The sequence below is a fragment of the Myotis brandtii genome, unplaced genomic scaffold (assembly GCF_000412655.1).
Source record: "Myotis brandtii unplaced genomic scaffold, ASM41265v1 scaffold343, whole genome shotgun sequence".
In the NCBI taxonomy this organism is placed as follows: domain Eukaryota; kingdom Metazoa; phylum Chordata; class Mammalia; order Chiroptera; family Vespertilionidae; genus Myotis; species Myotis brandtii.
The window spans coordinates 2,528,006-2,542,596 of NW_005363209.1; the positions used below are offsets into that span (position 1 = coordinate 2,528,006).

Here is a 14,591-nt window from a genome sequence, read left to right on the forward strand (position 1 = left end):
GTAGAGAGAACCCATTATGTTTATATAGCGTATCAGAGACATTGATTAACCATGGGAACCAACGAGCTGTGGAAGCAGTGTGGATGAGGGCAAATTGCAGTTTTGTTTTTCAAAGCCAGTATGTGTGAGTAATAAAAGAATGATAAAATGGCAGAATTCTTAAATGTGCTGATTGCTGATCAGTTTTCCCGGATCACTGTTTTATTATTCATATCACCATATGTATCACTAGCTTGCTAGGAGCACAAACATTAGTCTTACGTATGCTTTTTAATTTGATCTCTTAATTTCTTTTTTACTCTGCAGTTTTGAACGACATTTGTCTTCAGTACTAACATCCATGACTTCTATGTATAGGTGCTTTACTTGGTTACAATAAAGAAATATGCTCCTATTATTTCTAACAGCAGAGTGCAGTATTTTGCAAGCAGAGGTTCCTTTGTGATTTAGTATACATTCATTTTCGTTAGACTGTGTTTTTGAGCTCTTATAATACAGTTCAATCAAAATGTGTGCAAAACCCTTCTGCTATGAAGTTTACATTAATATTTTCTAAAACTCAAGTCAGAAATACGACTTCAACCAAGTTCTGGATTTAGTGAGAACAAAAGCAAGGTGGATGTTAGGAAGGGAAGGACTGTCTCCGTCTAGATGTCAGTCTCCACCCCAGAGCCACATTTGCGGCAGAAGATTTCCTTGTCCTGGGTCAGGAAGCCTTCCCCCACCAAGGAGACGGAGCACTTCCCACAGTTAAAGCATTCGCTGTGCCACTGACGGTCTTGAAAGCAGATAAACTTGGCACCTCTGAGACCTGTAAAAAATAGGAGAAAAAGAATAATCTATTCTTTCCATGAATAGATTGAGCATTCAATCAGGATCTCTTTTAGGAACTGGAGATGCAGAAAGATGACACTGAGGCAAGTAACCTCAACAGGAATGCTGCCCCCGGTGCTCTGTATCCATCTGGGACTATCACCCAGACAACAGGTTCCTCTGATGAGATCCAGTCTGATTCCCAGTGAAAACTTCCCATTATCTACACAAGTAGGTAGAATTTGGATATAAAAAGCACATAATTTTGGAAGCAGATAAGGACTGCTAAGACAGATAAGGAAATACAGTGTAGTGCACTGGGAATAGATACTCAAATAAGATATCTTTCTCTTTTCTCTTGTTGTGCCCTTGTTTTCTTAGAGGCAATATTAGGATAAAATAAAATAAAATTGTACTTCATAGCCTGATGTCTGATGTTTTGATGACTTTTAGTTCTCCTCCTTCTTTTTCCATTTTTAAATTTTACTTAGGATAAAGTTCTATGCTGACATTGTGGCTTGGGATACAATTTCCAAAAGCCCCAAATCTAGAACTTTATCCAGATTATCATGCAGCTAGCCTAACATGATGACCTCATTACCTTGCCCAGAGACAACTTCAGCTTGTGACAAAGATCTGTGGATCTGATCACTCTAAGACCAGGTTATCCCATGATTAGCTCCTAAGAAGTGCCTTGCCAGCCTTCACCACTTGGGCCTCACTTGAGCCATGGTGTTTGAAGAAAGGTAGAATTTGAGTCTTCAGTGGACACTATCTCTATATCCCTAATATGAATCCAAGGCACACAGTACAAGGAATTAGTTTTGAGGAGTTGTAGAAAAGGAGAAAGGTCTAGGAACTGGGAAGGGGTTGGAATATCCCTAAGTTGGGTCTTTATTTATTTGCCAAGTTTTTTTCAAGTGACCTTAGTTCTGTGAACTTCCTGTGATTTATACCATAGCATGAGGCTAAAATAGTTCATGTGCTTATTCACATATAATTTCCAAATAGTCCATTTGGGATGGTGAAGCAAAAAGAGTGAATAAGCATTCTATTTCAGATAAACTCTCCTTAATATTATAATGAACTTTTATTTCCACCCTAGAAACATTATTTGATGTCTATATCAATACTATATCCTTATGTAATATTCAGATTACATCCTTATGTAATAATTATAGTACATACAATTTACTAGTTCATAGATACATTTATATAAAATTTTTCTACTTTCCTTGATTAAATAAATTTATAGCTTGCTACTTATGGTGCTAATCATCACTTTCTAATAAGAGTAAATCAATAATGAACCAATTAATTCTTTTAATGTTATCCAAAACATTGACAAGTTGATTGTAAGAATGATGTTCTCGATAAATGTAAATCATCTCTGTTCATAAAACTAATTATTACACATCTAGCATTTTGATGCTCACGAGTTTTTCTTGAGTTTATTAGTAAGCCTGTACAGTGGCAAATGTAAAAACAAGTCTCGAATTTTACAAAGAGGGAAAAAATAGGAGCATCTGGTAGCAGGAATTTAAGAAGGGCCTGACTGATCCTGTGATGTTTATACATTGTTTCAGTTTTAGATATGCTTACGCCCTCGGGTCATGAGGGTCATCTGCAGTAAGAGAGTCATCCAGGAAACAGGTCTCCAGCACTTGTTTTTATCTGGCTTCATTTACTCCTGAAAATTCAGTAAAATAAGAACTAACATTGATTGAACACTTAAAGATGAACCCATCAATATTCTAAGCCCTTTACATGTATTACTTCATATAACGCTCGCCTCACCTCCATGGGGAAGATGTTATCACCAACCCTACTTTGCATACAGAAATTGACAGAGAGGTTCAACTCTTTGCCCAAATCACCCAGCTAGTAAGTGACAGATCTGGATTTAATTCAAGGCCATCTAGTTTCAGAGCCTATGTATGCTCTTAACTCCACTAAATTAAGCCTGAATTTATCTTTTGTAAAAAAACATAACCTGAAACATTAGCATCCCTTTCTGAAGAAATCATAATATTTGAAACCCCTTTTAGTTAAATTACAGTGGTTCCCAAACTTATTTGGCCTACCACCCCCTTTCCAGGAAAAATATTACTCAGCCCCTGGAAATTAATTTTTTTTAAATTTTAATAGCAGTTACTCATCGCCCCCAAATGCACCTGTGGCCATCACCGCCCCCCTGGATCGCTGCAACGCCCACCGGGGGGCGGTAGCGCCCACTTTGGGAATCACTGAGTTAAAATAAACAGAAATGAAAGAAAGTTAAGATGTAATCCTGCTCAACGCCTTATTTTGAAAATAAGGCCAATGAGGACCTCAGAGGTGAATTGTTTACTCACTTTCACACAATAGTCAGGAGCAGAGGCAAGACTAAGGTATGTAATTTACTCTCTCCAGGGGTGGGCAAACTTTTTGACTCGAGGGCCACAATGGGTTCTTAAACTGGACCAGAGGGCCGGAACAAAAGCATGGATGGAGTGTTTGTGTGAACTAATATAAATTCAAAGTAAACATCATTACATAAAAGGGTACGGTCTTTTTTTTTTTTTTTTGGTTTTATTCATTTCAAACGGGCCGGATCCGGCCCTCGGGCCGTAGTTTGCCTACGGCTGCGTCTAGTCCAAAGTACTTTGCACTACATCAGGCTGCTTCATTTATCCCTGAAAGTTTGAAAGGTTAGTCTTATCTTAGATGAGGAAAAAATATATTTTTACATTGAGTTTGTTCAGATGACTCAAATTCATTGTGATGGGATTAAAAATTTTTACCAGATGCCTTAGAGATTTAGTTAATATAAAATAGTATATTTAAAACATTCTAACATAGTTCCTTACAAGTGATATATTGTTTGCTTGAATGTGCAACTTTCAGAAGATATGATAGTATAAGAATTCTCTATCGGATGTTAGTTCAAATAGCTCAATTTAAAAGAAGCACTACTCTAGGACTTATATATAATAAGTATAAGAATTAGACAAAAATATTAAAGCAAGTTGGAAGTTTAGTACCTAGTATCTCTCAGTCACAGAGCCAAAAGGAGATGAAGATAATTATCAAAAGACGGGTTATTCCAAATTAAATAGATAATCTTGGATTACTTTTGGGTCAAATCTCTGGTTTCTGATCATCCTTATGTAATATTCAGAACACTGTGGTTTCTCTGTCTGAACCTTAAAAAGCTGAGCTCAGTGATCAACGTGCTATAATTCATCAGAAAAAAATTTCCTAGACACATGAATCTGTTATGGATCAGAACTGAAACTCATCAAGTTCAGGGCTTGTGTAGGCTCTTTACAAACTAGTATTGGCCAATTGGGTTCCCCAAAAGTTTTCAAACCCATTTTGAGTTGTGTAATTTTCTAATATTCTCATGGAAGCCCCCCATTTTTTTCTGACTAGTTCAAGAAAAGTGTTCTAGAATAAGTCAACTGAATCTGTTGGGTTGTGATGGCAGACTCCACTAAGGAGATTTTGGAGCTCCAGGTACTATTGCATTTCTGTAAGACCCATTTTCTAGATAAAATCAGGGAAGATAATGGCTTTTTCTCCTGACTCCAGGAGTTGTCAGATGTGTAAAAGGCAGGAAAGTAGAGTGGTTAAGAGTCCCAGCTTTGGAGCCTGATTGTATGGAATTGCCAAAGCAAGGCCTTGAAAGGGCTGACAGGTGATGTAGCTGAGTGATGAAAACAAGGTGTGAGGAACAGAGAGGACATGCCCTACACAACGAGGCAGCAGCTTAGTTCCATGTAAAAATGACCTAGCTCTGGAATGTAAGGGCAGTCAGCTCACCTGGGTAGGATTTTACATTACACATTACATTACATTACACATTACATTACTTTACATTACATTACATTACATTACATTACATTGTTTCCAAACATGTGCAGGCCAGACAAAACATGGCTGCTGGCCAGATGTAGCCTGAGGGCCAGTGTGAGATTGTGAAAAGCCTGGTGCCCCACATAGATGAGCAGGACTGTGCTCCGAGTACCAGGTAACACTCTCTCCCTGCTTGCAAGTCAATGAAAGCCTGCTACGCTGGGTGTGCAGCAAAACTGTTTTCTTTCTTTAAAGATTCATGAAGATTCAACTTTTATTTTGTGAAACATTTGAAGATGGAGGAGAAGGAGAGGGATACAATAATCTTTAATTCCATGTTACATAAACTGAGCTAAAATCCTATAAGATAGCCGAAACTGGTTTGGCTCAGTGGATAGAGCATCGGCCTGCGGACTGAAAGGTCCCAGGTTCGATTCCGGTCAAGGGCATGTACCTGGGTTGCGGGCACATCCCCAGTGGGAGATGTGCAGGAGGCGGCTGATCGATGTTTCTCTCTCATCGATGTTTCTAGCTCTCTATCTCTCTCCCTTCCTCTCTGTAAAAAATCAATAAAATATATTAAAAAAAAAATCCTATAAGATAAAAGGGTAATATGCAAATTACCTTAATGGTGGAACAACCAGAAATGACCAGTCGCTATGACATGCACTGACCACCAGGGGGCAAACGCTCAATGCAGGAGCTGCCCCTTGGTGGTCAGTGTGCTCCCACAGGGGGAGCTCTGCTCAGCCACAAGCTGGGCTGATGGCTGCGAGTGCAGAGGCAGTGGCAGGAGCCTCTCCTACCTCCTCGGCAGTGCTAAGGATGTCCGACTGCAGCTTAGGCGGGCCTAAGCTGCAGTCAGACATAACCTGAGGGCTCCCAGGTTATCAGAGAGATGATGTCCAACTGCCAGCTTAGTTCTGAGGTGTCCCGGGCTGCGAGTGGGTACAGGCCAGGCTGAGGGACCCCACCGAGTGCATGAATTTTCGTGCACTGGGACTCTAGTATGAAATATTATCTAAGAATACTAGGCATGGGGAGTTCTGCCACATCATTCAGTGACTGTAAATTACCTAGCAGAGTGAAGGTGGGGCTTCTCAGGGGCCGTGCTAGCTTTAGTTCTTTTACTACAGGGTAAGCATTTTAGAAGGGTCTCTGAGGAAAAGGTAATGCTTTGTTTGTTGCCTTGAAAATCTATTTAACACAGATTGATTTACCACTTATGTTATTTTCAAACATGCCACGTGTACTTCGTTTCTTCAGCAGAACACTATCTGGTTTTATTTCATCTATTCATAATTAAAACTTATGCAAGGGAAAAGAGGAAAAAATAGAATAATACATTTGTTAGAAACATCTTAAAACGAAGTTTAATTAATTCGTAACCTATGCTACCCTAATTAGTACAGCTTTGGATTTCAGTACAATACTTACATTTAATTAAAACATTTTCCTTTTTTAAGGCCCTTTCATCCTTGTTTGGAATTAAGCAGGATTTTTATTTTCAAATATCCCTTCCTTCCACTCGAATCCTTAAAGGTCCGGCTCAGACCAGGCCTCCTCATGAAGGTCTCTATGTCTCAGCTCATCCTGTTCTCCTCTTCCTCTGAACTATTCCTTTATTGAAAGTTAGTACCATTACATTTAGGATTAATAATCCTCTAGAGCAAGGGTGGGGAACCTTTTTTCTGCCAAGAGCCATTTGGATATTTATAACATCATTCAAGGGCCATATAAAATTATCAACTTAAAAATTAGCCTGCTATATTTGGTCAAACATTTAATTAACTCACCCCTAATGCCTTGACAGGGGCAAACCAAATGATTTCATTGGCCTGATACCAAATAATTTCACAGGCCTCTAGAGTATAGTTACCCTGATTATAATCTATATTTGCCTGGAAGGGTCTGTGTAATATTTCTGCTTATGTATTTTGTGTTTATCTAGAAAAAGAAACCTAAGGAAAAGATGACCTTTTTTTTTTTATTTTCAGAGTGAACTATATAGCATTTATGTAGCCATAACTGTCTCATATAAGGACTGTATTCAACTAAAGAACTCACCAGTAATGGGTTTGGCGCAGGCTACACACTTTTTGGCATAAAGACGGTTGTAGCAGTCCAAGCAGAATGGATAATCATCTCTGGACATAAACTCTTCATCACAGAGCTCTTTCCTGCAGCCGCTACACAGAAAACACTCTTTATGCCATGGCTGGTCATGAAATGTTATCCAACCTGAAGTTATCACCTGCAAAAGGATCACAAAAAAAGGTAATGACCGTGGGAGCTGTAAGAATTCAGACCTTTTGTGATGCTCTTCTATGTCCACAGGTGATTCTTTGGGCTACTTGATCATCTTGTGTCAGGCTGTCCTTTTTCTAAGATTTTTTTTGGGATGGATATGAGAAGCAAAAGGCTATAGAGATATGAACTGGTGATACATATCCTAATTTTTCTCCCATATGGAACAGAAAGGAAACAGGGATATAATGGATCCAGAAAAAAGAAAAAGAAGTCAGCTATTGATTTCATTTCTTATCTTTCTATGACTTTCTTGTTGGTCATCAAAGATCTGCCATTAGATCTAAAATATTTTCTATGCTCTGTTCTTATTTCCATGTTTACCTTTTAAGGATGCTGAATAAAAAGCTTTTTTCCTGAAGGCTTTCCTCCAGGCTCAAGAATATCCAGCAGTAACAGCCCTGAATGGAATGGATAAGCGCCATCATCTGTTAGTAACGAGCTAAACTTAAGTGTTTTTTCCGTCTTCAGCCCTGTGCTAAGGGATGGCCTCTTCTTACTATTCTCAACATACTTACACAGTAGGGACTATTATCTTTCCCCTTTATGAGATGAGCAAGTACTTGGGGTTAGAGTAGTTGTCCCTTGCCAGGGACACACAGAGCTAGCATTCAAACCTGCACAATCTGATCCCAGAGCTCATGTGCTTAAACATTAATACAATACTGAGGCAAGATAACTTTGCAATGGTAAACAGTTGATAAGTCCTTGTTGAATGAGTGAATAAACACCAAGGGGAAAAGTGTTTGGAAAGCAATTCCAATATTGTATCTAGCACAAATGGTATACTGTGGGCAACAGTATACGTTTTCAGCGTTAAGGCTCTAAGAGCACTGGTTGTACATTGATGTGTGATGTGCTAGAGTTTTGTCAGAGATGGTTATTATTCCTCCATAATATACGGGTGTTTTTCTATACCAGTTGAATCCTTGGGTTCTACTTTTTAAAAGGCAGAGACATCTTTCTTTGGGATAATATAGGTAAAAACTTGTGTAACAATTTTTAAGTCATAGCACCTTTCAGAACCATGGCTATTGACCTGCAGTAGCTGTGGAACTTGGAATGTGTTCATGTAAATGTCTTATATTATAAGTGGTTCATTATAAGACAGAGGTTCTCAACCTTCCTAATGCCGCAACCCTTGAATACAGTTCCTCATGTGGTGACCCCCAATTTCATTGTTATAAATTGAACATAATTAAAGCATAATGATTAATCACAAAAACAATATGTAATTATATATGTGTTTTCCAATTGTCTTGGCGACCCCTGTGAAAGGGTCGTTCAACCCCCAAAGGGGTCGTGACCCACAGGTTGAGAACCACTGTCTTATAATGACTGAAGCAATGTTGTAGCTGAGATGGTTCTTGTAACCTTTGTATTTCAATGAAGTAGATAAGCCATTAAAATGTCATTTGCCTGTGATAGAGGGTTTTAAAATGATTATTCTAAAGGTATTTTAAAATATAACAAAAATATCTTAAAAATTAGTTATTTTTCCTAAAGGGAAAAAAGTACACTATTCTAAATAAGTAAATGGGAAACATGATGGTGTGTGTGAACACAAGTAATTTAAAATACTCCCTACTGACTTTAAATGCCTTAGAGCAGGCACAGCAGAATTCAAGATTCCTTTGATTTGTTTGGTCAAATGATTAGCAGGCAATGCTTAAAAGATTCAAACTTGAAAAAATGTGTTCACAGCAAAGTAAAACTTGAAATGTACAGCAAAGACTGTTTAATTAGGGAGAAGACACTCTGGGGCATTAAAACAGATTGCTTGTGATCATGTTCCTTTTGAAGAGGCAGGTGGGCTAAAATGAAGTCTAATATCTAAGCTTAGTTTTTGCCACTGATTGATGCCAGGATTTAGATCAAGTTTCTTCTCTGACAAAGTGGAGGCAATAATGATTTTACATTCAGTAGATAACAGCTGATAAATTGCAGAATAGTCTATTTGAACCTTGAGAAGTTTGAATTCAAAGCACTTGTAGTTTGAGGTTACTTGCTGTCGGGTAGAAAATAAAATTTAGTTTCACAAAATAAAATTTATGAAAAAACTTCTAAGAGCCTGATTGACAAGTAGTTTTTGCCTAATTTTTAAAAAATATTTGATCTTTGGTTAGATTGAAACGAATTGTTTTTCTTCCGATTGGATCATTTTGATGAGAAACGTTTATATCTGGCTTTCCTTAAAGGATTTATGGCTTAAAAACTTAAACAGAAAATAATCTGGCTTGTCATGATCTGTCTACTATCCAATATAAACATTTTATAAATTTTTAGTGACTTCAAACCATGTCCTAAATATAGGACAGGTTCCTATAACCTGGGAAATGCCAGAGGTTTGGCCCCAGACAGTGCTCAGCAGCTGATGTACTAGAGAAGTTCCTTTCTTGAATCTTTACAGTATTCTAATGAACTTTATATTGTGTGCCCAATAAATGACGTTAAGATAATTCCCATAAGTCTCATTACTATTTTAGAGTAAATCTTTAAGAAACAGTCAAAAAATGGCCAACTTCATTGCCCCTCAAAATAGTGAGATAAATCTATTCATTTTTATTTAGGGCATCTGTTTCTAAATGTGTCATTGACTCTGATAATTCTTTGGAGCTTCACATGTCACAGGGTCATAGGGTCTGACTATTGCTTTTGAAGTCATTTTCCAAGTCAGTGTTTCTGGTAGCGTAATGGAAGTTTCTGGGTATAAGATGTCATGTTCTATCATTTGTAAGTTTCATCCATCATTATAGTGTAATTTAAGAATTATAAGTTAGGGGTTTATTGATGCCACTTCAAATGCAGTAGTAGTAGTATTTTAAATATACCTAGAAAATTACTGTGTGTGTTTGTATGCATGTATGTTTATTTATGCATTTGTAGAAAGTGGTAATGAGACGACTAGCTTTCCAGATGCAAGAATACAAAAGGTCTTAAAAGATCTGCCAAAGTAGCCCATATATCAAAAGTGTTGAGAAATCACTGTAGTAATCCAATGTATTTTCATGATTCAGCTTTCTCATCACAATTTATAGTGCTATTTTAAACTTATGATGCCTCAGGGTCAAGGATTTCTTTGAGAACATCAATATATATTTTATAGACTACAGACAGGTTTTGTAAAGGTGACAGAGATGAGCGACTTTTTCACAAAAGAAGCTTAGAGGATAAAAAAGAATTGGGCAAAGTCTACTCGAAAAAAAAATGACTTTTTTTTTCTTTTGGAAAATATGTTTGGAATGAATATCAAAGTTAAAGGAAGTGAAGGCAGCCACACAAAGGTCTTAGTCTTCTGTCTTTTTATTTAATGAATTTCCCTAATGATCTCCCTTGAGCCTCCCTATCTACTCTTTAGAAACATAAAAGCTTCAAGCAAGAAGACATTTGTATTGCTGAGACATAATGTGAGGAGTTAAACATCTTGTTTAAATTGGTTCACTTCATCACTCTGTGAGACAAACCCGTATTTCTCTGCAATGAAATGGATCAAAAATTATTTTCTTTGCAATATTTAGTTCAAAGGGAGGTGTGTGTTCTCTACTAGAATACATGAAATTAGTGGAAAGCAGTGAATGGAACTGGACTACCAAGTCACTTAAGATGTTGGAATATTAAATTAATGTTCTGGATGGAATTTTATGGTGAGAAAAACAGATGATCATCCTCAATGCGACAGGTAGTGCTTTGGACATGTTGGAATTCACACTAAAGACAAATGTAACCTGGTGGTATCAGTTCACTTCCACTATATAGTACAGCTAAAAGGCAGTGGTCTGGAAGATTCCACAAACTTTATCCTCTTTAGATAATTACCTTCTTACAAAAGTTGCAGTAGTGAGCAAACTCCTTCTGAAAACACCGCACACAGTAATTGCCATTCTCTTTGGAAATCAAAGGTTTAGTTCCTATTGGCTGACGGCAATGCTCACACACAAAACAGGTTTCATGCCAGTAGTTTCCCTTAAATTCCATTTTGCGGGAACCTGTACCCCAAAATTAATAACCTGTTAGTACAAATCAAGCATAACTTTATAGCCTTTTAAGCGAAGATATGTCAAATTATTTAAAATATATATTTTAAAGTTAAGGTGATAAATTACTTATCCTTATAAAAATAATGTTTTGTTGGCTTCCAAAATATTTATCTGGGGAATAAAAAGTAAATAGAGTTCAGACATGATGACGGTTAGTCACTCTTTCACTGAAAACTCTTGTGCTTTGGAAGCTACAATTTTGAAATGTGAAAGTGTTATAAGTAGAGACTCTGAAAGGCTGCATGTAGTTTAGATAAATTGGGCCATAATCATCCTTACAGGACTTTTAGGAATGCCAAGGGCACAAACTCATAAGATTGATGTTGTGCAGTTATGATCAACTAGAAAATATTTGAATCCATAATAAGAAAATAAGAGAGTCATGTTCTTATGCTGCTGTCTATACGGATTGAGAAAAAGGTCAAAATCATAGAGAATTAGTGCTTGCCTAAACGTGTAATGATTACATGGATCCTTGTTTTCCCTAAGAGAGAACAACACTGCCATTGGTTATATCTAGGACGGGGTGTGTAATGCTATGTTAGCATTATTGGTATAGATTTTATCTTTACTCTATGGCTCACATGCTCATTCAAAATGTTTCTATGACCTAAGTTTAATTTACCCATTCAAGACAGAAATAATAATGATCTATTTCTACAGTATACTAAATGAGATCAAGGGATAGCAAGAAAGGTATTTTTCTCAGAACCAGGTTTTTGTTGTTAGCTAGTATTCTCTTCTGTGCTTGGGCTTAATTGAAAGCACAGTTACTTCAGTTAGTGACCAGAACTCCCTGTGGATCTTACCAGGCATGATGGTCTTCTTGCAGTGGAAGCACTTGGAGGAGCACTCATTAGAATAGCACTCCGAGCAGAGCAGGCGCTCATCCTTGGCAGCAAAAGGCTTTTCCACCAAAGAGTGATTGCATTTGGCACAGTTGAAGCATCTTTCATGCCAGTGCCGGCCTTTGTAACAAAGATCCTTGGAGACAGTGAATAAAAGTTAATTAAATGTGTTTCAACGAAACCAGCCATTTTATAAGACAAAACTAAACACTCCTGGGACTCTGGTGCCAGTAGGTTGTGTTGGTAGCTTGAGGGAAAGTTGTTATTGATACTGTTACCCATTGAGAGGAGACTGGGGCAATTAAGAGCTAGAGCCTGGGGCTTTGTTGGTTGATTACTGAAGACAGATGGAAAATAAGTGGACCCTCTCCTATTTCTTCAAATTTCCTATACCTTCTTTTTATAAACAAGAGAGGCTTGTCATGGAATAATCTTTACTTTTATTTTATTTTTAAATATTTTTATTGTTTTTTAGAGAGACAAGAAGGGAGAAAAAGAGAGAGAAACATAGATATGAGAGTGAAACATTGATCACTGCCTCCTGCACACCCCTTACCAGAGATCAAGCCCAAAACTTGGGCAGGTGCCCTGACCCAGAATCAAACCGGCAACGATGCCCAACCAATTGAGCTACACTGGCTAGAGCCAATCTTTACTTTTAGGGTGTTATATCTTACTAGAGGCCCGATGCATGAAATTCATGCAAGAGAAGGCCTTCCTTCCCATGGCTGCCGGCACCACCTTCCCTCTGGCAACTGGGACCCGGGCTTCCCTTGCAGCCCCAGCTTTATCTGGAAGGATGACTGGAAAGACGTCCAGTCTAATTAGCATATTATGGTATTATTATCATAGATTATTATTTGAGATTTAACTAAACAAAATCTCAACACCACCTAGCTAAAACAAAGGCAAAATAAATGAAAACGAAAAAATGCAATAATTTGCTTTGTAGGAGGAATGAGTTATATGTGTGAAAGGCATCAGGGCACAATGGGTGTGGAAATGAGGCTGATTTGAAGCCAGAAAATAGATTCTTTAATCTTTACACATCCTATTATCTATGTATTTATTCATTTATACTCTTGTGATTCCAGAAATAACTCAACATTTTATTGGTGTAACTTTGGACAAATAGCCTCTTTAATATTTAGCATCCTAAACTGTCTCCTAAAATCATTGCAAAGATTAAAGTATATGTTATATTTAATAGTGCTAAGCATAGTGCCTAGAATTTGGTTGATGGTAACTTTGAAGATCCTTATACCCAGTAGCAGAGCTGTAGAGTATTAACCGTTAACTAAAGGAAAAGAGGCTTTCCAAAGCATTTGTCTGCTCATATGCAATAATTCTGTGAACTGACAGAAGACCTACCTTGGAACCTGATTCAATTGCTTCTTTGCACTCCTCACAATAGTTACAAAAGACGCGATCATAACATTTGATGCAGTATGGATTGCCATCCTTTAGCATAAATTTCTTCCCAAGAAGTGATGCTGAGCAGTATTGACAGTCAAATTGAGAAGCTGTCATTTTGCTTCAATCCTGTGAATAAGAAAATGATCCACGTATATAAAAGCAAGTTTTGTTGATGAGAGAGATTATAAAGCCTCAATACAATGTGAGTCAAGCACTGAAATGAATTTGTATTTTCTTTTTAAAAAAATATATTTCTTTATTGATTTCAGAGAGGAAGGGAGAGAGAGAGCGAGAGATAGAAACATCAATGATGAGAGAGAATCATTGATCAGCTGCCTCCTGCACGCCCCCTACTGGGGATTGAGCCCGCAACCCAGGCATGTGCCGTTGGCTGGAATCGAACCTGGGACCCTTCAGGCCGCAGGCTGACGCTCAATCCACTGAGCAAAGCTGGCTAGGGCTGAATTTGTATTTTCTTAAGAGAAAATTCACCAGTTTAGGAACATACGCAGTAGCCATGCTGACACTGGGAGGGATTTGGGAAAGGCTACTCTCTGATCCTGCCAGTTTTGTGTGCTTTGCTAACAAAATGCATGCAGCGGGCATCCAGATTGTGGAAAACGTCTTGCATTCATCATTCACTAAATGTGGAATTCAATGAGAATGTGCTATGTGTTGAAATAGGATGGTTCCACCTCAGGGATATAAATATGAAGTGTTGATAGGGCTTTCACTAGCTGTCATCACTATTTTGCTGGAGAGGTCTGGAGGCGGAATTCCGTGGAAATAAGAAGTCTTTTTTACTCTAACTGCAATAGAAGTTATTAAACAAGTACAGTACATTTTCTAGGCCATTCTTTTAGTTCTTAAATCTTTGTTGGGTACCTAATGATTTAGACACGTTAGTCCTAAGATCTTCCTGTACCATTTACTCTCCTTTGGGACATGCTACCTACTTGTGGCTTCAAATATTCCATTGACTCCAAAATCTATAGCTTTAGCCTGTTTATGACTTGCTTCCTGGACATCTCATTTAAATGTCCCACCCCAATACCAAGATGACCAAATAAAACTCCTCAGCTGGGAGGATGCAGTCCAAGCACCAGGTCTTTTTTTTTTTTATTTATATATTTATTTTATTTTTTTTCTTTTTTAATTTTTTTACTGCTTAAAGTATTACAAAGGGTATTGCATATGTGTCCTTTTTTTCCCCACCCTTGACAATCCCCTGGCCTCCCCTACCCCCCAGTGTCTTATGTCCATTGGTTATGCTTATATGCATGCATACAAGTCCTTCGGTTGATCTCTTACCCCCCTCCCTCCTGCCCCCCAA

At 37.8% G+C, this 14,591-nt stretch overlaps 1 protein-coding gene across 1 annotated transcript in view; it reads right to left on the bottom strand.

Moving 5' to 3' along the window:
• Positions 1 to 311: 311 nt before the first annotated feature.
• The window catches only part of FHL5 (four and a half LIM domains 5), a 33,598-nt gene continuing 19,318 nt past the window's right edge, over positions 312 to 14,591 (bottom strand). Inside the window, exons 2-6 of the mRNA XM_005871474.2 lie at positions 13,214 to 13,384; positions 11,804 to 11,978; positions 10,774 to 10,943; positions 6,718 to 6,904; positions 312 to 811 (exon numbers count right to left, since the gene is read on the bottom strand). Of these exons, the coding sequence (XP_005871536.1) occupies positions 648 to 811; positions 6,718 to 6,904; positions 10,774 to 10,943; positions 11,804 to 11,978; positions 13,214 to 13,372 (855 nt within the window). The 5' untranslated portion in view covers positions 13,373 to 13,384 and the 3' untranslated portion in view covers positions 312 to 647. The remainder of the gene's footprint in view (positions 812 to 6,717; positions 6,905 to 10,773; positions 10,944 to 11,803; positions 11,979 to 13,213; positions 13,385 to 14,591) is intronic.